This window comes from Neurospora tetraspora (assembly GCF_033439725.1).
Source record: "Neurospora tetraspora strain CBS 560.94 chromosome Unknown B0H65scaffold_5, whole genome shotgun sequence".
NCBI classification, from domain to species: domain Eukaryota; kingdom Fungi; phylum Ascomycota; class Sordariomycetes; order Sordariales; family Sordariaceae; genus Neurospora; species Neurospora tetraspora.
In genome coordinates this window covers 1,078,828-1,102,390 of record NW_026944387.1, presented here as the reverse complement: position 1 = coordinate 1,102,390, position 23,563 = coordinate 1,078,828, and the positions used below count along the sequence as shown (strand labels likewise).

General features: G+C 52.1%; 7 protein-coding genes across 7 annotated transcripts; 5 read left to right on the top strand and 2 right to left on the bottom strand.

Moving 5' to 3' along the window:
• Positions 1 to 1,028: 1,028 nt before the first annotated feature.
• Positions 1,029 to 3,362, top strand: B0H65DRAFT_428428 (uncharacterized protein; the record flags this gene model as incomplete). Its single annotated transcript, XM_062824760.1, has 2 exons — positions 1,029 to 2,366; positions 2,424 to 3,362. 2 exons carry the CDS (start codon positions 1,029 to 1,031, stop codon positions 3,360 to 3,362), a joined length of 2,277 nt encoding a protein of 758 aa, XP_062680304.1.
• A 1,100-nt stretch (positions 3,363 to 4,462) lies between these two features.
• Positions 4,463 to 5,909, top strand: B0H65DRAFT_221546 (chaperonin 10-like protein). Its single transcript, XM_062822054.1, has 2 exons — positions 4,463 to 4,960; positions 5,046 to 5,909. Exons 1-2 carry the CDS (start codon positions 4,609 to 4,611, stop codon positions 5,795 to 5,797), a joined length of 1,104 nt encoding a protein of 367 aa, XP_062680303.1. The 5' UTR covers positions 4,463 to 4,608; the 3' UTR covers positions 5,798 to 5,909.
• A 952-nt stretch (positions 5,910 to 6,861) lies between these two features.
• B0H65DRAFT_526462 (Rad4-domain-containing protein) lies at positions 6,862 to 10,875 on the top strand (the record flags this gene model as incomplete). Its single annotated transcript, XM_062828857.1, has 6 exons — positions 6,862 to 7,503; positions 7,568 to 7,648; positions 7,716 to 7,738; positions 8,092 to 8,939; positions 9,022 to 10,659; positions 10,759 to 10,875. The coding sequence occupies exons 1-6, from the start codon at positions 7,022 to 7,024 to the stop codon at positions 10,873 to 10,875; spliced, it is 3,189 nt and encodes a 1,062-aa protein (XP_062680302.1). The 5' UTR covers positions 6,862 to 7,021.
• Positions 10,876 to 12,761: 1,886 nt separating this feature from the next.
• On the bottom strand, positions 12,762 to 13,461 carry B0H65DRAFT_589549 (uncharacterized protein). Its single transcript, XM_062831036.1, has one exon. The coding sequence runs from the start codon at positions 13,399 to 13,401 to the stop codon at positions 12,859 to 12,861; it is 543 nt and encodes a 180-aa protein (XP_062680301.1). The 5' UTR covers positions 13,402 to 13,461; the 3' UTR covers positions 12,762 to 12,858.
• A 2,233-nt stretch (positions 13,462 to 15,694) lies between these two features.
• B0H65DRAFT_221384 (Zinc/iron permease) lies at positions 15,695 to 17,753 on the bottom strand. Its single transcript, XM_062822053.1, has 5 exons — positions 17,452 to 17,753; positions 17,239 to 17,381; positions 16,161 to 17,158; positions 15,956 to 16,083; positions 15,695 to 15,878 (listed from the first exon to the last, which is right to left on the bottom strand). The coding sequence occupies exons 1-5, from the start codon at positions 17,576 to 17,578 to the stop codon at positions 15,844 to 15,846; spliced, it is 1,431 nt and encodes a 476-aa protein (XP_062680300.1). The 5' UTR covers positions 17,579 to 17,753; the 3' UTR covers positions 15,695 to 15,843.
• Positions 17,754 to 19,614: 1,861 nt separating this feature from the next.
• B0H65DRAFT_549711 (uncharacterized protein) lies at positions 19,615 to 21,303 on the top strand (the record flags this gene model as incomplete). Its single annotated transcript, XM_062829679.1, has 7 exons — positions 19,615 to 19,654; positions 19,706 to 20,169; positions 20,221 to 20,325; positions 20,376 to 20,450; positions 20,503 to 20,590; positions 20,643 to 20,962; positions 21,019 to 21,303. 7 exons carry the CDS (start codon positions 19,615 to 19,617, stop codon positions 21,301 to 21,303), a joined length of 1,377 nt encoding a protein of 458 aa, XP_062680299.1.
• Positions 21,304 to 21,883: 580 nt separating this feature from the next.
• B0H65DRAFT_509601 (cytochrome oxidase assembly protein-domain-containing protein) lies at positions 21,884 to 23,389 on the top strand (the record flags this gene model as incomplete). Its single annotated transcript, XM_062828331.1, has 2 exons — positions 21,884 to 22,245; positions 22,306 to 23,389. The coding sequence occupies 2 exons, from the start codon at positions 21,884 to 21,886 to the stop codon at positions 23,387 to 23,389; spliced, it is 1,446 nt and encodes a 481-aa protein (XP_062680298.1).
• Positions 23,390 to 23,563: the final 174 nt, after the last annotated feature.

Genomic DNA, 23,563 nt, shown 5'->3' with positions numbered 1-23,563 from the left:
TTACCTGTTTTGCTCTCTTTGCACTTAGTATTCCAACTATCTGATGCTTGTGAATCTCACCCGGTCGAAAGTACAATCCCGACATACGATAAGTCAAAAGACAGGCGCGTAACGATGAGACAGTTGGGTAACAGGGTCTCGGGTCAATTGAATGTACCCCCACGCTCCAGGGTTCATGTGCAATTCCGAAGCCAAGGTCGAGTTCTCGAACAATGTTGGCGTGTTTGGTTCGCACAGTCTGATGCTGAGGGGTTCCATTCTCAGCTTGCATTTTTCCTCGCTTGTTTCCATCGTTTGAGATGACGCAAAACGGACGGCGATCTCCCGACAGTAAGCTTGTTTGTGGTCCGGGGACTTGGTAGTGTGAATTTCACATCGTATGGGTGTTCTACAGCATTTTAAAGAAGCTTCTTCGAAATGTTTTCCATACAAAAAGGAACCTCATTGACTTGCCGTGATGGTCTGCGATGCAAGTGGAATAAAGGAACATCCATCACGATGTTGGTTCGGGTGTAATGCAACGGCAAATACCGTCTTAACAAAAGATACGTACATCGCGCTAGGCCAAGATCAACAGACCGGGCAAGGGTGCCCTACGGAGCCGCCTTCCGGGCACGGAAGGCGCTGACGAGGGCCACTTTTAGTGGGTGGTATTAGCGCCCGGAGCCCCAGCTCTACCCGCAATTACACAAGTCGAGTTAGCCGCACTTGGACGTCCCCCAGACGACGTCTACCTCATCGACACCCTCGACGACGTCGCTCTCTCTTCACTTTTCCTCTCTGCCAGGTTCCAAGCAAGACCTCGCGAGGGTTATCTGCCCGATGGCGTCCTACACATTCTAGACCATCACATACCCCATCCTCAGTTACCGAAATACGACGGCATCGACCGAAACATTCACATCGAGCGCACACACGAGAGAGACCAGACACGAGACGCGCCGCGTGCCCAGCTGGGCTTACACCACTTTACGCGCCCATCATAACGACCGAGCCAGTTTCGCCTCAATCACGCGACACCTCAGACAATGGAAGGAGAATCGATAATGGCGGACGTGGACAGGTTCATGGATGATGTGGCGGTCATTGACGATAGCAAAGAGGGGGAGGCAGACACCGCAGCGACAAGTACTACCACCAATACCAACAACAAAAGTGGATCTGGATTCTTGACCAAAACAAGATCCCTTTCGGACGGCGGCGCAAAAGAAACACCAAAGCTCTCGCCGGCGCCGCACATCTTCTGCGATCCACGACGGCAGTCCCAGGATGATATTGCCATCCGGGATAAAGAACGAGTGGCAGACGGCAACGCTTTCTCTGCGCAACCATCAACTCCCGTCCGCGCGGGGTTCCCAATCAGAGGCCTAGCGCTGCAACTACCCCAGCTTGGTGAAGGCGATGCACTCCATCTTGCACGTCTCCAACAGCCGCACGTGGATGTCAACCTGAATGCCACTGAACCATCGGCGGCGCATTCACAATCCCATTCCCAGTCCCAGTTGCAGCCCCAACAACAACCATCCAACCCTGAGGGAGCGCCCGCCTCCGCCTCCACCTCCGCCTACGTCAAACCCGCCGTCCCTGCCCCGCTGTCACCAAAGCTTGACCATTCGCACATCTACGCCTCGCCCTCACCAAACATCCTGCCTCGTCGGTCGCGCGGTCTGGACTTCAGCCGCGCAGCCACCACCCTTCACCATTCCACCGTCGTCGACCAGGCCTCGCCCAGCTCCTCTCCCACCATTGGGTCCAGAGCCATGAACATCCCCGCCGGCCCTGGACGGTGGCCCGGCGACCATGGCACCACCATGGAGCAAACGTCAAACTCGCTGTGGTCCGTCATGGGCAATCGCGGTCACGAGCGCATGCATGTCTCGAGCTCCCTGGGCAGTAACGCCCACACTTCCCATGCGTTATTCACCGATACGTCGTCGAGCTCGGACGACGACGACCTTATGGACGAGGACATGGAGGAACCCATTGTTACCACGCCGTCGGCAAACAAGATGGCCATGGGCGGGCAGCACCCATGGATGCCCGGTGGTAGCTCGCCAGCAGTCAACAGTCTACTAAGTTTCCAGCAACGTCAGCGCAGGAAACAACCAAAGAGCAGGAAACACAAAACGCCGCTGGGCTTGGGCTTTCATCCAACAACTACCATGGGCGCAACCATGTCCATGTCCCCGCCACAAGGCTTAGACAGCCCGCAGCCGAGGAGGGAGAGCATCAGCTGGGCGGCCAATCAGTTACATATCTCTGGCAGTGAGAGCGACGATCCTAGCAGGCAGCTTGAAGCGGTCGACAGCCCGTCCCGACCAGGAGTCATTCGGCGGACTGTGACCCGTCATAGGGGAAACTTGCTGGTATGTCGTACTACTATTCCTACTATTTGCTAGCTATTGACTAACCGTGGAACCTAGCCCAAGACCAAGGGTTTCGCCCGCATCCGCGCTGCCCTTCTCGAGGAGAGCGCACCTATCGAGGCCGAAGTCAAGCGTGAAGCCGAAGTCGTCCGTCAAGTACGGGAGAGCGACATGGATTTAGAACCTAGGTTACCAGCCTCCGCATTAACCAGCCCGAACCTGACTGCGGCTCAGGACAGCATGGACGATGTCGACACGATGATGATGGACTCCAATGGAAGCAGCAGTGGCAATGGCAACACAACGCCTGGTGCTATTCCCGGTGGCATACCTGGTAGCAGTAGCTTCAAGCAGCAGGTCCTGAAGAATTCCAAAGGTAAGATGTTTTGGGACACATTCTCGGAAAGTGGGGCGAGCAGCAACGGAATGCGAACACCGCCAAACTTTGCACTACCGAGGGGCTCATCATCAGCCATGAGCATCGACGATATGAGCATGGACTCGCCGTCTTCGAAATCCGAGAGCCAACCGAAGCAAGGCCCCACGCCTTTTGCTCTACCGCCACCCGGAAATCCACCAACAACATCATCCTCCTCCTCTACCACATTAGCCGGTACAAGCTTTCCGGGCGCCGCGAACGGTGTTCCCACGGCAGCCGAAATCACGCGCCGAATCAACAACAAGCGACGCCGAGACGACGACCTCGACCCGATAAGTTTTAAACGACGAGCCGTCAGCCCCGGCATGGGCTCGCCTATTATGCAGAGCCCAATGCAGAGAGACCTAGCGCCCTGGGGCCCAAGTTCATCACGACCGGGCAGTGTGAATGGGGATGGTGTAAGGCAACAACAAGAAAATCTTCATAATGGTAATATTGTGGTGGGAGGAGCTACTACGCCAGTCCATGGAAGACCCAGCTTCAGCACAGGCAAAAGAGTCGGGCTCCAAGGGATGGTGGACACGAATGATGGGATCACAAGGCTCAGCATTGAGTGAGAGACTTTGTGATCTCGCCGGCGCCAAAGTTCGCCAGCTTGGAAGAATGGGATTTACGAAATATGGATGAAAGCGACGTAACAAACGGAAAGCGTTGCGGGCGCGTGCAGAAATCGGCACGGAACACAAGATACATGCATGGATAAATGAGCAACTCTGGGAACAATCAGCCCTGAGCATAGCGTCCATAATCAGCGCTGAAGCAGTTAACATGGGACCTGCATCTGATTGCCTGACTTGAGGAAAGGTTACATCTTTGGTCCTTTAACAAGGTAGCGCTGAAGAGACAGGGAGTAACAAGAAGATCCAAAGGAAATGGCATGGTTAGCATAAGTATACGCATGATGCTTGGAAGGTAGCATGGCCATTTCTTTACATGGAATTCGTCAAAGGGTATCGTTTGAAGCCAGCTTAGGCTTGGTTGTCATCAAGGACTTTGGTTCTGGTGTGAAGCCCTGGTGGCTGGGTCGGAATTTGATAGCGCATCAGTTCCATTTTACTTGTTAGGGAGAGCAGTATCAAGAGCTTTCTAGTGCAATGACAAAACATCATTCAAATTAAATATCATATGCTGGATTGACTACCATTGACACGATGTTGACGATGGAGGGTTGGATGCATCATGTAACACAACGTGAGATATGGGTAAGGGTTGTGTATTTGCCAAGCCTTCACGATAACACCCCTGCAGTGAAGTGTGACACAAAACAACACCCCCTTTTCTTGACAAACACCACCATCGCGGGTCGGAGCCGTCAAACCGTCTAGGCATACGTCTCCCGGCGAAAGACTTTCCCAATAGGAAAGTTCCAGCATCTGGCATCTTACAAATACAACATCTTACAAATACAATCGCGGCAGTGTTTGCTTTGTTAGAAAGTGGCCCGATCCCAAGACGATCGATCGGCCGTCGAGGGTATTGTCAAGTCGAAGACGTCATCTCCACGCACTAACAGCCAACTCCAACTTTTTGCTGTTAGAGACAGCACAACAACCAGGACAAGATGCAGAGCCATTGCAGGCCACCAGCAGATATAAATGCCTTCCCGATCTTCAGTTTCAAACGGCTTTTCATCAACAAAATCATCTCAAAACGACAAAGGATCTGACGAACCTGCATTGAATCCAGGCACCACCAGACCTTAACAAAACAAGCTAGCTTCAACTCCACCATAACAACAAGTCTTATCACTTACACGAAAACCACCCTTATCACCCCACCAACTACGTCACATCAACATTCAAAATGGGCTACCCAGACACTTTCGAGGGCTTCGTCGTTGACTCGCCCAAGACCTGGAACCAGTTCCACCGCCACGAGCTCAAGCCCAAGCCTTTTGAGGATGACGATATCGACGTCCAGATCGAGTGCTGCGGCGTCTGCGGGTCGGACATCCACACCGTCACCGGCGGCTGGGGCGACTTCGAGGGTCCTCTCTGCGTCGGTCACGAGGTTGTTGGCAAGGCCATCAAGGTCGGCAAGAACGTGAAGGAGATTAAGGTGGGCGATCGCGTTGGTGTTGGTGCCCAGGTGTGGGCCTGCCTGAAGTGCGATGTCTGCAAGAGCAAGAACGAGAATTACTGCCCTCACATGGTTGGTATGTTTATCCCTCCCCCCCTGACCTGTTTCCTAACCTTCTGGTCCCTTTCAAAAACATATCATTAACAAACAAACCATAAAAGACACCTACAACGCCAACTACGAAGACGGCTCCACCGCCCACGGCGGCTGGGCCTCTCACATCCGCGCCCACCAATACTTCACCTTCAAGATCCCCGACGCCATCCCCTCGCACCTCGCCGCGCCCCTCCTCTGCGCCGGCATAACCACTTACTCCCCGCTCGTCCGCGCCAACATCGGCCCCGGCAAGACCGTGGGAATCATCGGCATCGGCGGCCTCGGCCACCTAGCCATCCAATGGGCGCGCGCCCTAGGCGCCGAGACCTACGCGCTCACGCACTCGGAATACAAAGCCGCCGACGCCAAGGCTTTGGGGGCTCAACACGTCATCGTCACCAGCAACGACGAAAAGTGGGCGGAGCCGTACAAGTTCAAGTTCGATTTCCTGTTGAATTGCGCGGACGCGACGCACAAGTTCGACATGAAGACGTATCTCTCCACCCTCAAGGTGCAGGGAGAGTTTCACATGTGCGGCATCCCCGACAAGCCGCTGCCCCCCCTGGAGGTGTTGGCTTTCATGGCGAATGGATGCAAGTTGAGCGGAAGCCACTTGGGAAATCATCAGGAGATGAAGGAAATGTTGCAGCTGGCTGCCGAGAAGGGGATCGTGCCCAGGGTTGAGACGTTGCAATTGGGCGAGGAAGGGTGCAAGGAGGCGGTGGAGAGGGTCAAGGCGGGGAATAAGGTGCATTATCGGTTTACGTTGACGGGGTTTGATAAGGTTTTTGGGGAGAAGGTTGAGTATGGTGCTTAAGGAGGATGGATGTGGAGGGGAGATGGCAGGCAGGGGAGACGTTGTGTGGTGTTGAGGGTGTTTGGAGGAGAGATGGGAGATGGGAGATGGGAGATGGGAGATGGGAGATACCCTGTCGGTGTGTTTAGTGTTATAGATCGCTGCTAGGCGCTGGAGATATGATTAATGAGTTACGATGAGCACATTCGAGGACATGTTTCGTACGCAGTTGTTGCAATGATTGTATGTCTTGGTTTCCAACTGTTTCTAGCTGGCGGTTCAAATGGTCGAGATTGGTCCCTCCTCGCTTTTGTCATTCACTCAGTAAACAACACAAGCCAAGTTATGAACAAGTCAAGGCAAATCGGCTGAGTCGGAGGCAGGTTAAATCAATTTCGAAAGTTGACTTGACTTGTCTCCGACTTGTTTCTCCTAGGCATGTTCATTTTAGTACGCTTTTTTTTGACAAACAATGCATCCCGTGTTCCTTCCATTTCTGCTACTTGGCGATTTAAAGAGTCAAAATTAGTCTCTGGTTTCCTTTGTTCACTACCCCTACAGTGCTGCACACAAGCCAAGCCGTATGGAAGTTGAGGTAAATCGGCTGGCGAGGAGGGAAGTCAAACCACCGGAAATCCTTCTCATCCAGGTTGTTTCCGACTTGGCCCGTGAGGCCAGATAAGAAGCTGTCGCGGCATCGGAACTCAGTGAGGTATCCAACCGCCGTGATGCTGCATTCGTGGTATATTTTGTCATGATAAAGTCAGCAGCATCTTGATGTAGGCAAAAGCATGAGAATGCGTCGTCTTCAACCAATAATGAGTGAGTACCGTAGTGACTCGGAAAGCTGGGTTCTGGGAGCTGCCAGATGCACAGCCGGCGGACTTCTCGGTTCAAGTACATGAGCATCGCAGAATCGAGGAGCTGCCCCGGGCAGGGCATATGCTGGCGCTCCGTAAGCCAGCATAAACCAGCAGATGTGTCTGTCCAGTTAGTGAAAACTCGAGGACATTGCCCACCAATCTAACTTGCGTGCGTTTCAATGTACAGGCTCGGGCTTGCCCTGTACAGATCTGCCCTCTGCCCGGCGCTCAAAGAGAGATTGAACGATTGCCTATCTCTCGAGTTACTACGGTTTGTCCATGGACCAAGGAGGCATCGTTCTCTGTTTCCTGCTACTTTGACCACCAAATACCCATTGCCTCCACACTGACCTAAGTCAACGCCTGTTTAAAATAAGTCAAAATGGCTTCGGAACGTGCTCTCCACATCGAAGATTACGAGTCCGGAATCAGGTCCGGACTCATAACTCGCCCCCAGCCCGATCTAAGAAAGTACGTCGGCAAAATCTACGAGATTGAGGACCGAGGGAGGACTCTTTCTCGCACAGTCAACCACATCATCGCAACAACGCCGATAAGGGCCTCCCGCGAAGATGCCGAGCAGCTTCTTGACCAATACATTGAGCCCATTTCGGAGACCGTCGAGTTCTTCCGAGAGATTAAGACGAGGGAAAGCCATGGCTTCCTTGATGCACTTCACAATGTCAGATCCGGGCCGGCGGTCGAAGTCAAAATGCTTAGGAGCCTAGAGGATTTGGAGGCGATATGGAAAAGAGCGGTGGACGACGCTGAACGCGCGTTGGATAAGTCCTTAGACGAGTTGATGAGCCATCTCGTACATTATCAAGTCCTGGAAGCTCTCCTTGTTGAGCAAGAAGGCAGTGAGTGACTTAGCTGATTCCCCACCAAGTATCTTGAACTGGTTGACTAATTTCATCTCGTGTGGCAGACGATTGAAGCACTTGATCGGTCCTTCGCACATTGGCTCGACCGTCTTATCATCGGGAAGACAGAATGGTGAACCAGATAGGTAGAGGGAAAAGTGGGAAGAGGAGCGCAAGCACACAGATCATACGTTTGTATTTAATTTAAGGGAGTAGCGGGCACATCATGATCATAAGTGTTTCCAAGGGCCAACAACAAGTGGTGATTAGGTACTCCATGTTTCCATCATCTGTTTTGGACTTTTGGGATGTAAACAGAGAGCAACGGCGATGAAAGTTTCCCAGACGTATTGTACGGTACGGTAATGAGGGCGATTGATTAGTCATCTTCTGGTCACGTGCTTTCGCGTCTCCTCCAACACACGTTGCGTCATCAGGCATGAAACCAACCGCGCAAAGAAGCTGACAAGGACAACGACAATCAATCACACTTCCACCTGTTTGCCTGTTTTGTCATCACTGGACTTCGTCAACTTACTACGTCTGTTTCAATTGCTTTAATCTTTGCTTCAACTTGAACTAATGGCAGGTCGAAAACGCAAAACGCCTGGTGCGCCAACCACTAGCACCCCCCGAACCACTCGCGCCAGCGCAGCGTCGCGGAGAGCGGCGTCAGCCCGCGGCGCAGTCCCGGATGTGTATCGAGAAATGGTGTCCGAGGCGCGGCGCATGGCTGTTACCGAAGACCCTCCGGAAGCCACAACGCCAGAGAGACCGCTAAAGAGGAGAAGGCCCGGAGAGAGACCTACGCCAAAGGTTGAGACGAAACCAGTTGAGCCAACTGTAATACCGGAACCCATGAAGATGGACCATAACAACGAAGAAGAAGACGATGACGACGAAGAGCTCGAGTTTGAAGATGTCGAGTTACCACAACCTACCTTACAGACTATTACTAGAGACTCGGACGATGAAGACGATGAAGAGCTGGAGTTGGAGGATATCGCATTCGATTCCCAAGGCGCATTCTCCTCAGCCATAGCAGGCGATGTTCAGCTGGACCTGAACTTAAGCGCCCAGAAAGCCGCAATGGCACCCCATCGAAGAGCGATAGAACGCCGGAAAGCACTAAGCAAATCCGAGAAGGAACGACGAATGGAGATACATAAAGTCCATCTCCTTTGTCTCCTTGCGCATGTCGAACGGAGGAACAAATGGTGTAACAGCCCCAAAGTCCAGGAAGCTCTAAGACCGCTCTTGACAGACAAAATGCGAAAATCTCTGATACCCAGGGCGAGTCTAAACCAGTACGGGCGAACCGAGTCGCTTAAGGCGGGATTGCAGGAAACGAGCACCATGTTTAAAACCAAGTTCCAGATTACGGAGCGAGGACTAAGGCGGGCGCTGTGGGCGGAAGATGAAGACCAGTTGAAAAATGTAGTTGGCTATTTACTTTCCCTTTCCACCTTGTGTTACTCTCTGTGGTCGAGCCGCTGGCTAATATGCCTCTCCCGTGTAGTACGAACTCCCAGATGACCTCGAAACCGTGCGATCCAAAGACGACTTTCTTGAAGCCGCTAAATCTCTTTCCGGCTCTCGTGATGTTGGAGCTCAGCTCTTCTGTGCACTCCTTCGTTCCATTGGCGTCCAAGCACGCCTTGTGTGCTCTCTCCAACCGCTCGCCTGCGTACCGGGGGCTCCTACAATGCCGAAACAACGAAAAATGAAATCTTTAGATGCCTCAAAAGGACCATCAGCAGCCGATCGTTATGCCGCCGCAATGTCCAAATACGAAAACACAGCCACCACTCCAGATCCAACAACCCCATCATTCCTGTCAGGCCGAAGTCGACTCGGACACCCAAACGCAACAGCCTACAACGTCCCGTCCATGACCGCTCCCCCACCACCCCCTCCCCTCCCCTCAGTCCCCAAAGCAAAGACAATAAAAGGCGAATCCCCATACCCCGTCTACTGGGTCGAAGTCCTCGACGTAGTCCAACAAAAATGGCACCCCGTCGACCCTCTCGTGACCGGCACCCAATGGCGCCCCCGCGCTCTCGAGCCGCCCGCCTCTGACAAAGAAAACACCCTCACCTACGCCATCGCCTTCGACGAAGACGGCTTCGCCCTTGACGTCACCCGCCGCTACTCCAAAGCCTACAACTCCAAGACCAAACGCCAGCGCATCGACGGGCCCATCTCGCCCACCGTGCCCTCGTCGGGAATCAACACGGGCGAGCGCTGGCTCCGCCGCGTTTTCCTTCGGCACTACACCGCCCCCGATTTTCCCACCGACCTCGACCAGATCGAGCTTAAAGAGCTCGCCGCGCTCGAGGGCGCAGAACCCATGCCCCGTAATGTTCAAGACTTCAAGGACCACCCCGTTTACGCGCTCGAGAGACACCTCCGGAGGAACGAAGTCCTTGTGCCCGGGGCGCAGTCGACGGGGACGGTATCTGCCGGTTCCAAAGCCCCTGTTGAGCGCATCTACCGCCGCAAAGACGTCGTCGTCGCTCGGTCGCGCGAAAAATGGTTCCGTCTCGGCCGCGTGGTTAAACCCGGTGAAGAGCCGGTGAAGGTCCTTCCTCCCAATAAGAGGAAGAGGACTTCCAAGTTTGGTGGGGAGAGGATTTCTTCCCCTGTTTCCGGGGATGATGAAGATGATGATGGGGATCTATTCGGTGATTATTCCCACTCCCTTGCCAAGCAAGGTGGCACACCCCTCTACACTCCCCTGCAAACAGATCTTTACGTCCCCCCGCCTGTTTCTTCTGCGTCGTCGGGGAAGATTGTACCAAAAAATAAATTTGGCAATGTGGAAGTGTACGTCCCCTCCATGATCCCCGCCGGAGGCGCGCACATCCCGCACGAGAGAGCGGCGCAGGCGGCGCATATACTCGGGATCGATTACGCACCTGCGTTGACGGGGTTTGAGTGGAAGGGAAGAAAGGGGACGGCGAGGATTTTGGGAGTGGTGGTGCCGGAGGGGGCGGCAGAGGGGGTGAGGGCGGTGATTGATGGGTTGGTGGATATGGAGCTGGAGGAGAGGGAGGAGAGGAGGAGGGTGGAGGTGTGGAGGATGTGGAGGGTTATGTTGAGGGGGTTGAGGATTCGGGAGAGGGTTTTTGGGGGTGTTGGGGATGAGGAGGAGGATGTGGAGGAGGAGGACGAAGATGGAGAAGATAGGGAAGGGAGGAAGGATGGAGGGGAGGGTGGAGGGAAAAAGAAGGATAAGGGAAAAGGGAAGGCAAAGGAGACGGAGGAGGAGCGGTTTGATAGGGAGATGGCGGATGCGCCTAGTGATGTGTCGGAGGAGTTTTATATGGATATGGATGATGGGGAGGGAGGTGGTGGCTTTTTGATTGAGTAGATTTTGCATACTCCCGGGTCGAAAGTTCTCTTTGTTGAGCTCATCAAACAACATGGGCAAATTGTTTATATTTCTGTCGCTACGAAGCCCCATCTAATCCCTTCACTTATTTTGCCTCTTGTGCCTATTAATCCACTCTTATGCCTATCCCTCGTGTAAATCCACCTCCTCCCCCCTTCCTCTCTTCTCCTCTATTTCCCTTTTCCTCATCCTACACCTTTCCCTCACCAGTACCTATCTTCTTCCTCTCAACCCTTATCTCCTTCCCGTCTTCCCCTTCACCCCGTTCCTACCACGTTCCTCTATCCTTTTCCTTCCCCTCTCTTGCTCCGTTGTTTTTAACTACTTCTCCATCATCGGCCTACCCTCTTTCTTCTCCATACCATCTCAACTTCTCTCTGTATAGCTTGCTGTTTTTCGGCTTGGCAGTCCTCACAAATAGTTCCGTGCCGAATGATGTTGTCCATGTAGCCGTTAATGTTCGCGCCAATGCCCGGGCATATCGGGGTCCTGTCTTGAGTGAGTTTGAAGTAATCGGGGCAGAAGTTGATGCCGGCGAAGACGCTGTGTCCACAGGTGTAGGTTTCGATGTTGTTTCCGCACATTTTTGTCGTTGGTGAGAGAGGATGGATGGCTGTGATGCTGACGGCGTGGAGAGCTGATGGGGTGATCACATCTGACTGCATAGCTGTAAGTCCAACTCACTCACCATATATCTCCGTGTAGTATGTCTGACTCTTCGTGGTTTGTTGTGTTTGTAGGTGCATAACAGTTTGGTAAAGCATCAGTGGACGGAGAGCCCCTGGTTTTGACTCATTCTCACGGGGCAGGGCGTGCAATACCCACTTCGAAACACCAGCAAAAGAAGGATCGCCAGACAGAATTCGAATACACGCACATACAAACATGTCACATCATCCTGTGACACTCATGTACCCCTTCATTATCTGAGCGAGTTGTCTCTGTCATTCGCAAATATAGTTCTCCTCTTCTCTCAAACTATCTCACCAAACACTTTACACTCTTCTTCCTCCTTGCAATGGTTCTCCTTCCCACTTTGTAGAAGTTAATTGCTCGCCCAGCTGAGTGAAAACGAGGCAAACAAGTCTTCGCAAAGCGAAAGAATGTGCAAAAAGATAATGGAACAATGGTCAAGCGGCGCCCCCAGAACCCACACCGTCGCCTCCTCGACGGGTCCGGCTGTTATCGGCCGCCGGTTGCCGTATCGTATCGTATCGTATCGTGCTGTGACAGGGGGTTGGTGCTGTGACGGTGGGTGGGGGGGAGTGCAGTGGAGGAGTGCAGGGGAGGGGAGACCTTCTCCCCGAAAAATCGGGTACCGTTGCTGGGAATCGAACGGGTAATGAAGGTTTAGAGGCCTGTGAGTCTGGCCTATTGATTGAACGTGGGCTTCATTGAACCGCTTGACCATTTGTTTCATTCGGAGGGGTTGAGAGATGGGGTGAAAGAGGTGGTATATAAACCCCGGTGCTGGTGGTTGGTGGTGGTAGGTTGCTGGGCGATGGATGAGTCAGGTCTAAACGGGAAGGAGCGGAAATTATTGAGTCAACAACTCGCAATAGATTACACGGCATCGACCAATTGTCACTTCGTTCACAAAGGTGCTGAACGGTTGAAAGCAGCAGAGATTCCCATTACACCTGGCGATGGTCATCTAACTACTTTCCTTTTGCCATTTTCATCAGAGTGTCTCTCCAGGAGCACCGTATTATCATCCATCCATCCTTTCGCTCTGAACTAACAATGCCCCGTGATGGTCCAGCCATTACGCCCTGCTTAGATTCCCAGAGTGGTACCAGCCACAATCCATCCCGTTCCAACCTAGATCCCAACGTCAAAGGCAGCCCTTGGCCGCCATTATAGCTTCGGCATGTAAGACGACAAAAGCGCAGGTAATATATGCGCTTTTGAGTCGTTGAGTTCACCTAGGGTACCTTAGGTTGCCGAAATTCGTTGGTTCTCTCAAGCGTCATAAATGTTGCTAGCATCGTCGTCGTCGTCCTCGTCGTCATCCTCCTTCTTGTTCTTCCCTTTCATTTCTTTTTCTTTCTTCTCCTGATTCCTTATGAGGGTTTTCTCTCGTAGCGTCTTCCCAGTCATCGACTTCTTCCTTGCGGGGATCACCGTGAGGTCGGCGTCATTTGCGGCCTTTCTCTTCTTTTCCTGCTGTCTCTTTACTTCAGCATGTTCTTCCTCCTCCTTTGCCTTTCTTTCCTGCTCTTGTTGTTCCCTATAGGCCTTTTCCCTCTGCTCCCTTGCCGCAACTCTCTCCTGTGCCTTTCCTTTCTTCTTTGCCTTTTCTTCCTCCTCTTTTGCCTTTTCTTTTTCCTTCTCCTCTTGTTCTGCCCTAAACGCCTTTTCCCTCTGCTCCCTTGCCGCAACTCTCTCCCGGGCCTCCTTTCTGTACGGATCGTTCTCGTCCAATCTGGCCTCGGGGTTGGGTTGATGGGCGGCGGCGTGGCAGCCTTCGCAAGGTGTATCCACTGGGGGAAGCGTTATATCCATTCCCTTACTCGGATCAGGCCCAAGGCATGTTGTTCCGAACCCTTTACATTTATTTAGACCAACGATTCCCGAGTGACCACATGGGCTATGTATCTGATAGTAGTTTCCACACATTGTATTTTTGCTGGGCTTGGATACTGGACTTAGATACTGGGCTTGGATGCTGGGCTTGGATGCTGGGCTTGGATGGCTGCGTTCTGAATGGTAGGTATGCTTTCGATGGATCCAGTCCCTGCGAGGACCGTGACGAGGAAGGAAGCCGAAGTCGGTTATACTGATAGGTCATAAATCCGTTAGCCTTGGCTTATTTGTCTGTGAGGGTTGATTACCTAGTACTCACGACAAGTATTGCTGTTGATACGTGATGCTTCTCGGGGCGTATCTGTGTTTGTATATGACCAAGATTTGGAAAGATCGCACAGCGAGCTAATCGGTCTTGTATGCATTTTCGCTCTTCTCTGGTCGAGCTTGCCGAGCGATATTTTGACAATGTCAATCTTGAGTGATTCCTTCCACTTCCCTCCAACAAGCCGTGTCTTCTGCTCGAGGAGCAATGGTAATCAAAGCGCATGAACTCATCAGTGACCAGCGTGAAGTTAGAACCGTTGAAGACATTCCACTTGACTTTTCTCGGCGAGCCGCCGGCCTGCCACTCTCTAAATGGGAAGGTGCGGAAATGTGTTGGGCCAACGACTGTCGTATGTAAGTTTACATGTACATTGAGGAAATATCAATTCGTCCACTGTCGAACAGTTGAAAGCAGCAAATATTTCCATTACAGTTGGCGATGGTCCAGCCACCACATGCTCCCTAAACTTCCAAAGTCCCCCTGCTCACTCCATCCATGTGAACTTAATTCCCGTATACCGCCAGCTTGGTCCTCGTGTAACCCAAGTTTAACTAAGCTTAAAAGGCTCTGCCGAGAAGAGCCACCACGACCATCACCACTACCGGCGGTTTCGGCTTCCCTTTATCCATTTGCGAGGGGATCAAGCATCACAACCCATCGCTCTCCTTCTAGCTCTTTCTTTGTGATCATCGCACATTCCGGGTTTCGCCCAGATCACCGCGTTTTTCGGGTTGGGTCCCAGGCACGAATTCCCCCCCTCTGTATTTTCTTTCAATACACATCTTTGGGTGACTGGAGCGCTAATACGGCGACTGAGGTGGGATTGTGGTGCTGTACCCTATAGGTATGGATCGGTTGGGTGTCGGTTGGAATGCTAGAAACTGAGTGCAGTTTCTCTCGGAATTGTCGTGTCTGGTCGCAAGGTAGGTAGCGTAGCTAGATAGGTTGCGGGTGGGAACTCTTGTCCTGCGAGCTATACGAGTATGTTGTGAGCTTCTCATCATTTGTTTCAGGGTAAAAAAAGACAAGGTACTTACAGTGTCACTCAGATGCGAGCGACGTTAAGATGATGCGTTGGTAGTTAAGAACACGAAGGTGGTGGCAGATGTTGTACTCTCCCTCTCTACTTCTGCTCCAACTCCTCCATCCTCCTCTCCAACTCCGCGATCATCTCCCTCATCGCTCTCGTCTTCTTCCGCTCCTCCTCCAGGTAGTAATAGATCAGGTATATATTGATAATTATTGAAAGCCCAAAGAGCATGCTCAACAAGGTGGGAGGAAGTCGAAAATTTCGCGGAGCATGTTGGCGGCGGTGTCGTTGTTGTTGTTGTTGTGGTTGTTGTGGTTGTTGTTATTGGGGTTGTTGTTGTGGTTTGGTAATTCGGCTAACGACCACCGTGATCGAAGCTGAATGTTGGGTAGAGAGGTCATCAGGTTGTTAGCTTTGATCAAAGAATTCACTCGTGTGGGCACTGAGGAGGTTGCGAGACGGATGGGAGTAAAGTCGATACACTTAACTCGATTTCTGTCAAGGCAACTTCCATGGTATCCTCGAGGACATACGAAACCTTCCTTCTTTCCTTTCTTTCCTTGTACGCGCCCGGAAGGAGCAACCCAAACTCCTGACACCTGACACCTTCATATGCTGCTCTTTCTTCGACAATCCTTTTGCTCCAGTACTCCTTCTTTCTTCTCCTTGGTATCTCCATCTCGACTCTTCCCTCTTCCTTCCTCAGTGACCTGTCTTCCCATCCTTAGAGTCTTGACGGGTCGATCGAACCGGGCCCTTAGATATAACAATGAGAGGGAGCAGCTGAATATTAGTCCCAAGCGCTTGAAGTTTCCAAGATGGGGCAAGATGCTCGTGGCTCACACAATAAACCCAGTTTCATGGGTAGTACATCACTCCATGGCCTAACGACGTCAATCTTTGGGAAGTTTCCTGAGATTAGGTTGATATATCTAAGCGAACTTCCCATACCACCACCACCCGGAAACAAGGACAATGCGACCGAGTCCCGCGCGCAACGTATATTTGTTATTATGCGACCGAAACGGCATACATCTGGTATCGTATCGTACATTCTGTCCCTTCAAGCAAACGCTCCAACGATGGACATGCCGGCAGCTGTAGGACCACGAGTGTAAGCTTTTACCCACACAAAACGAAACCAATGGAAAACAAACTGGGGTACTTGTACTCACCGCCGAGAAGAACAAAGATAAAGGCAGTGATCTTGTCCTTCTTAGTCATGATCTTCTGTGCCTCCTCGGACAAGAAGTCCTCAGCCAGTAGATCGACCAAAGCAGCGTAAAGGAGAAGACCAGAGGAGCTGTTTTCATCATCATTAGTCCTGGTCCTCCTCACACCAGCTCCATCTCCTTCGGGAAATTGGGACTAAGAACTCACATAGCATTAAACACTCCCACGATGATCAACCCAAACGCGCTGTTCGGATCATACGAGCTCCTCGCCAACAGTCCAATCGCCTGGCCGATGGGGGCAGTAGTACCGAAAGCCACCACGAGGAGCCAGGGGCGGGGGCTTCCCTGGCGATAAGGGACAGCAGCGATGCGGGAACCAAGACCAAGACCCTCAAACATCTGGTGGAACAAGATAGCGATCAACAGAATGGTGAAACCTTCGATGGTGATGCTAACCGTCATGCCGACGAAGACGGAGTGGAACAGGATACCGCCCTCGAGAAGGGTAATGTTGAGGGACATCTTCTTGTAGACCAAGGGGTGGACCGGCTCGCCGGTTTCGACGTCGCGGTAGGGGGAGTCCATGATCGAGGCGGGAATCAGGGACTTGCGGTCCTCGTTGGAGCTAGAGGTGGTATCCGCCTGGGTGAGGAAAGCTTGTTGCCGGTTGGCAGTGGCCTTGATCATGTTTACCAGCTCCAGACGCTGAAGAATGTATTTTTCGTAAAATACAATGAACCAAGGAGGCATTTCGGACCTAGGACTGAGTTGTTCATAATGACCATCGTCATCGTAATCATTAGCAAAGGGGTTCCTAGGAGGGTTTTCGGTATATGCCTTGCGGCGGACTTTTTCAGCGTACAGTTCCTGGGCCATCATCTTCTCGTAGTCGGTATCCTCGTTGGAAGACTCGAAGAGGGTATCTTCTGTGTTGGTCCTGCGGTGCTGGGGCCGAGCGGCACCGTGATCGTTAGGAACGGAAGCCTGGGCAGCGGCGAGAGCATTGCCGCCGTGACTGTGGTTATCAAATCCGGTGGGACCTCCGTGGGAGTGGCCTCCGGTCTTGCTGTTGAGCCACATCTCGATAACAAACAGGATGAACATGGAGCCCATCATGATGACGCCTGGCATGGCCGGGTATTTGGTGGTGAACAGATCCGGAAGGCATGGGTCCATCAGGTTACCAAAGGCCGTTGGGAGTAACTGGAAGTTTGCAGGCCAAGTTAGTCACTGCTATTCTGCGCTGCTCATTTGATGGCTCAAGGGGCATATGAGTGACTTACATGGACAAAGGCGGTTGCGATCAAGACGCCAGTTCCAAAGTGTTTACACATGAAGAAGACCTTTGTTGGCACCTTCACCCAAGACACCTTCTTGGCCACGACCGGAAATCCGGCTCCGAGGATAGAGAACAGCAAGACCAAAACTGTTTCATGTCATCAGCTCAAATCTCCTGTGGTCATCATGGTCCATGGCTCGCACCATGTCAAACTTACACAACCCCGCAACGTGAAGACCGAGATCATACTCGCCGACTTTTTGGCCGCCACCACACTTTGGCTTTCCGCTGTTCATGATATTCATACCGGCATCCGGTGCCGGGCTCGTTTGTGGTGAAGACATTTTGATATGAATTAGGCACCAGGCCTTGGGTTAAAAGTAAAAAGAAACAAACAAACAAACAACAAGTCTGTGAGAGAACGGAAGTGAATGCGACTCCGCCCAGCGGGTGCTCAAAAAAGGAAAGAAAACAAAAGGATAGTAACCTCCACGGACTCCAGTGTGTAGGAATGGAGGGAAGAAAAAGGGGAAAAGAGTAGAAAAGAAAACAAGTGAGAGAAGGAGAGAATGGAAATGGCACAGCCAGTATAAGTCCTCCTGAGGACAGTCAACTCTACAAAATAACACCACTACACAATGGGAAGAACCAAGCAGGCCAAAAGCTCTGGGCAAAGATTAGGAAAATATTCTGTCTTATAGCATGACTCTCTCACGGTCATGCTGAGACGGGTACTGGCAGGCAGGAGTTGCCGCGAGTCGTGCAAGGACAGGTGACGAATTTGGATCGCCAACGACTCGGATCAAGGATCTGGTGAGATCTGTAGGAAGGGGAAACCTTGTTGACAACAAGACTTGATCCACTTGGAGAAACCTCCGCACGTTGAGTATCATCTTCATCACGATCTACATCTTCGGTTTCTTACATCCGTGAGACCATTCTTTCTTGGTGTTCAGCGACTATCAGTGAACCGCCAAGTGTGATTCTGCGTCAAGAGAGGCAAGTATTGGCGGACTCCCTTGTAGCCTCCAGACAATCTCAGCGGTCACTGGTGTTTGCATGATCTTGAGAGCTTCATAACAAGCTTCAAGTGATCTTGGTGAAACTCGTGAGATCTCTGGGGTAGTCTTCAAAGTCTCTGAATAAGCTTTCTTGTGGTTAAGTGAGCCAGAGCCTTATAGAAGCATATATTGGCTTCTATAAGGTACTATGCCCTTGGCGTCAGCTCTGACTTGCTTTTGACATGTGTATGTCCGCTTGTAGACCCTGTGGCCATTTCCTACTTTGGGCAATGGGAAGGGGTTTCAAGGCATCGACAACAATAGACCGTGGGTGAAACAGACCCACCTGGCTGGTGTGGCAGATATCCTGGGCGAGATCTGCCGATGGTGACCTTGCGGTTGCGGACATCCCAGTGCTTTCCCTCGACTTCGAGGTAATGTCGACATTGAGCAAGGGTGGGTTGTCCCTATTACAGGGATCTTAACGGCAGTACTTCAAACGCGGGGAAGTGAAAGTTTAAACAAACGACGGGGCTGGTGTAGCATCGAGAAACATATTGCTGAAGGGAATAAAGATCCGCGGTGTCGCTTAAAAAGAGAGGCGCCTCTCTTCAAGGATGGAAGATGTCCTCGTTGGTTGTTGCCCTTGACCTTTTTGTGGTTGTTGTGCATTCTGTGACATCTTGGCGTTCTCGGACCGTTGATCGCGCAACATGGTGTAACACTTTATTTGCGGCTCTTTTCTTCCCGTCCTAACCGAACAACGATACCCATCGTAAAGCCAAGGTTTGCCTGTTTATGTACCAGACTTTAACGGCCGCTTTGACCCCTGATGTTATCAAGACGTCTTCAGGGTCAACTACCCCCAAATGCATGGAAGTCGCCTTGGCACGTCTAGAAAACACATATGGAGGTCTGTGCCAACGGGAGAATGTTCATCTCAACACCACCCCAGCCCCCCAGGCTTCCTTTTGTAGATTGGCGAGCCATAAACAGCCAAGCGCCCCCTCTGTGTCGAAGATTCGATCCCCTATCACATCTGCATGCATGGGTTGCAACTGGACGGTAGGATGGTCCGATGGAGGTTCTCGAAGCTGAAAAGTTGGTAGCATGCTGAATGTTGGGTGACGAGTGACGACTTAGGTCCTAGAAGCTACCCCTATATGCCTCCTTAGGGAGGTGAGAGGGTTGCTGATAAGGTATGGCGTGGTCGCATTTGTCGACGAGGGTGGTTGCCCTACATACCCGATGTATTGTTGAAGCTTGTATAATAGCTTGACTGTTCGCTGCGTTTGAAGCTCTCAACAATTCATTCCCAGATCAGTGGCCGGTTGCAGTTGCCCTCTTTGAAGTTTGCGAAAACCCCGACCGCTTTCTCAATGGTCGATACCGAGTCTTCGGGCCCTCAACGGGCACCAGGTAGGTTGACACTTGCTTGCTGGTCATCAGGAGACTAACACCCGATAACAGTTCCTGCTGCACAAGGTACCCCAGTCGCACTGGCTGCGACGGGCCCTTCGCCGCTTGGGGAGTCTGATGTTGTCCAAGACAACGCCGTGGTGGTTGGTGACGCTCTCGGGGCGGACAAGGACCAGGGGGTATCGACGCTCCCTACTCGGCAGGACACCACGACATCTGGCTTCGACCCGGCGGATCCGATGAACTTTGGACGTCATCGGCGAGAGAACATCAGCACCAAGCAGATGAAAGTTGAGCATCCTGATGGAAACAAGAGACAGCTCAAGAAGTACTACAGCCGGCAGAACAAGCTGATCGACCAGTTCCTGGGGGCTGAAGATGAAGAGCGTAACACAGTGGAGGAAGATGCGCGGTATAAGCCAAAGATCAAGTTTGCGGTGAACGCATCGTTCGTTGTCAACTTTTGTCTCTTTGTCATCCAGATGTATGCTGCTATATCGACAGGATCGCTTTCGGTACGTTTCTTTGCGTCGTGGACATTGCTGCTGTTGCTAACGAGTCTTTAGCTGTTTGCGACTGCGGCGGATGCGTTTATGGACCTGGTATCGTCCTTTGTGATGCTGATCACATCCAGGCTTGCGGCCCGGCCGAGCATCTACAAATATCCAGTAGTAAGTGTCAGCATGAGCTTCACAGTACATCAGAAGCTCACCCAGTGTAGGGACGAAAAAGGATTGAGACGTTGGGCATCATTCTCTTTTGCGCACTGATGACCACTGTCTCGATTCAGCTTCTCGTAAGTCTTTTTTGTTCCGGGGCTGTTCATTGTAGCTGCTAACAGTTGATAGATCGAATCTGCGCGTAACTTGGGTTCGGGAGGAGAGCACGAAGCTGAGGGTCTCCATATCATTCCGCTCACCTTTGTGGGTGTTGCCAGTTAGTACTAATCACCAAAGCCAAAGGAAATGGGTTACTAACATGATAACAGTTTTTGCCAAGGGCAGCTTGATGATCTACTGCCTCTTCTACCGGAGGTTCCCAACAGTTCACGTCTTCTTTGTCGACCATCGAAACGACATTGTGGTGAACATTTTTGGGCTGGTGATGTCGATAGTAGGTGACAAGTTTGTGTGGTACCTTGATCCGATTGGTGCCATCCTGATTGCCCTCCTGATTCTCTTTTCGTGGGCTTCGAATGCCTTTGAGCAAGTCTGGCTCCTGGTTGGAAAGTCAGCGCCCAAGGAGTTCATTGCGAAGCTCATCTACATGACCATGACACACGACGACAGGATCGTCAAGGTAGACACGGTGAGTAGATCCCGAGTGTTTCCCGGTAAAGGCGTTCGAGGCTAACAACAAGGCAGTGTCGGGCATACCATGCTGGTCAGCATTACTATGTCGAGCTGGACATTGTAATGGACGAAGACACGCCCTTGAGGATTTCCCATGATGTTGGGCAGACGCTGCAGCGAAAACTCGAAGGGTTGGCGTTGGTCGAGAGAGCATTTGTGCATGTCGACTATGAGCACGCCCATAATGTTCACGAAGAGCATAAACCGTTGTACGAAAAGCCGACGCCCAAGGACATCCTCTTGTTCAGGAAACCCGCCATGGAACAGGGAGAGGCGAATGCGTCAATCGGGCAGTGACACTGGGGGACAATAAGGTTGAAGATAGTGCACGGTCATGAATAATAGAGTTCAAAGTTTGAAATAGTGCTTCCAGTTGGAGCGTGGTATTGATTCTGATCGAGGTGATGAGAATTGGTAATGTTGAGGAAGAAGATTCATAGGTTGCGTACTTGACACTTAGTTGGAACCAAAAAGTCAAGTTGGCAAGTGCAGAGTTTTCATGCCAGTGAGACAGACGTTGAAGTTGAAGAAGGAAAGTGCGAGTTGTCGTTGCACAGTTGAACGCTGTTGCTGCCGCCAAGGTTACGCGATAATTACCTCTTACGGTAAGTTATCATTTCTCTCTCACAAATCTGTAATTACGTGAAAAAGGGAGCTTGGGCCAAGTGGTGCGATTGCAGAGGTGGGCTGATTTTTGCTTTGTAATCGATTGGTTCGCGCATCCGGCAGGCATCGCAGTTCATCCCGTCCAGCAGCCGGTACCTGATCAAGTTCACTCCACCGGGACTTCGGGAGATCGACTTCACTTTTGAAAGAGTGAGTCCATCCGACGACAAGCTCATTTTTGGTCTGCCATTGTCGGCTCAATTTGGTCGTCATGGCCTTCTTCCAGCTTGGGTTGCGCCGGGCAGCTGTCCAGCTGTCCAGGCCATCCGTCTTTTGCGCCAGAGCTGCTTTCAAGGTCTCTCACCAACAGTCTCCTGCTTCCACCATCTTGAAGCTCGTGAGCCAGGCTCGTCACACCCAGTCCCGGAACTATGCTACCCAGAAAGTCCAAGAATCTCCCCTCAGCAAGCTCGCCACCGATATTGCTAAGCCCGCCTCGTCTGACAAGTCTGAGAAGAAGTCCAGCTTCCCAGAAACCAGCTCGAAATCTGTCGCCTACTGGCTCCTCGCCAGTGCTGCTTCTGTCTTTGGTATCGTCATCTTTGGTGGTCTGACCCGCTTGACCGAGTCTGGGTACGTGACCCGAGCATTTGATATGTCTCTATGCCTTTTCCAGCTACTAACGTTCCACAGCCTGAGTATCACCGAATGGAGACCCGTCACTGGTTCCCTCTGGCCTGGCTCCCAGGAGGAGTGGGAGTCCGAGTTTGAAAAGTACCGCGCCTCTCCCGAGTTCAAGATGCTCAACTCGACCATGAACCTCCACGAGTTCAAGCAAATCTACTTCATGGAGTGGACCCATCGTCTCTGGGGCCGCTTCATCGGCATGTCCTTCGTCCTCCCGACCATCTACTTCATTGCTCGTCGCCGCGTCACCCCTCGTATGGCCTGCACTCTTGTTGGCATCTCGGCTCTCATCGGCTTCCAGGGCTTCATTGGTTGGTGGATGGTCAAGTCCGGTCTCAAGGATGACCTCTTTGCTCCCGGCTCCCATCCCCGTGTCAGCCAGTACCGTCTCGCTGCCCATCTTGCTACCGCCTTCGTCTGCTACTCCTGGATGCTTCTTGCCGGTCTCAGCATTCTCCGCACTCACAAGGCCATCAAGTTCCCCGAGCAGGCTGTCAAGAACTTTACTGCTCTCCAGTCGCCTGCCCTTAGAGTCCTCCGCGGTTCCGTCGCTGCCCTCACTGTTCTGATCTTCACCACTGTTCTCTCCGGCGCTCTCGTTGCTGGTCTCGACGCTGGTCTCATTTACAATGAGTTCCCTATGATGGGCAACGGCCTCGCTCCCCCCAAGTCCGAGCTCTTGGACAAGTTCTACTCCCGCCACGAGGATGGTTCCGACTTGGTCTGGCGCAACATGCTCGAGAACCCCTCGCTCGTCCAGCTTGACCACCGTATCCTGGCCATCACCACCTTCACTGCTGTCTGCGCCCTGGTTGCCTACAGTCGCTCTGGCAAGGTCAAGGCTGCACTTCCCCCCGCTGCTCGCAAGGGAATCACCGGTCTTCTCCATCTCGTCTCTTTGCAGGTTGCTCTCGGTATCAGCACCCTCATCTACATGGTCCCCATTCCCCTAGCTGCTGCCCACCAGGCTGGTGCTCTTGCCTTGTTGACCGGTGTTCTCGTTGCTGGCCAGCGCCTTCGTATCCCCAAGGCTACCTTGGCTATGGCCCAGAGAAGACTGGCTCAGCTGGCTCAGCAGGCCAAGACCTAAGGTCCCAAATAAGCAGCACAAGCACAATGATATATCGTGTAACATATCTGTAACATTATCACAAAAATCTGGCGGATTGATATACCCGAGGAGTTTAGGATACACGTACATCTCCTCACACAACGGCTGAAGCGGCCAAGTTTATGCCACTTTTTTCCTAGACGACAGTCCCTC

Excerpts from the sequence above, each read along its gene's own strand:
- B0H65DRAFT_589549 (XM_062831036.1), bottom strand. The coding sequence starts at position 13,401 with ATGGATATAACGCTTCCCCCAGTGGATACACCTTGCGAAGGCTGCCAC.
- B0H65DRAFT_221384 (XM_062822053.1), bottom strand. The coding sequence starts at position 17,578 with ATGTCTTCACCACAAACGAGCCCGGCACCGGATGCCGGTATGAATATC. Across the intron at positions 16,084-16,160 it reads GTGGGAGTGTTTAATGCTAT|CTCCTCTGGTCTTCTCCTTT; the intron begins GTGAGTTCTTAG and ends TGATGAAAACAG. Across the intron at positions 15,879-15,955 it reads TATCTTTGTTCTTCTCGGCG|CTGCCGGCATGTCCATCGTT; the intron begins GTGAGTACAAGT and ends GTGGTCCTACAG.
- B0H65DRAFT_221546 (XM_062822054.1), top strand. The coding sequence starts at position 4,609 with ATGGGCTACCCAGACACTTTCGAGGGCTTCGTCGTTGACTCGCCCAAG. Across the intron at positions 4,961-5,045 it reads TTACTGCCCTCACATGGTTG|ACACCTACAACGCCAACTAC; the intron begins GTATGTTTATCC and ends AAACCATAAAAG.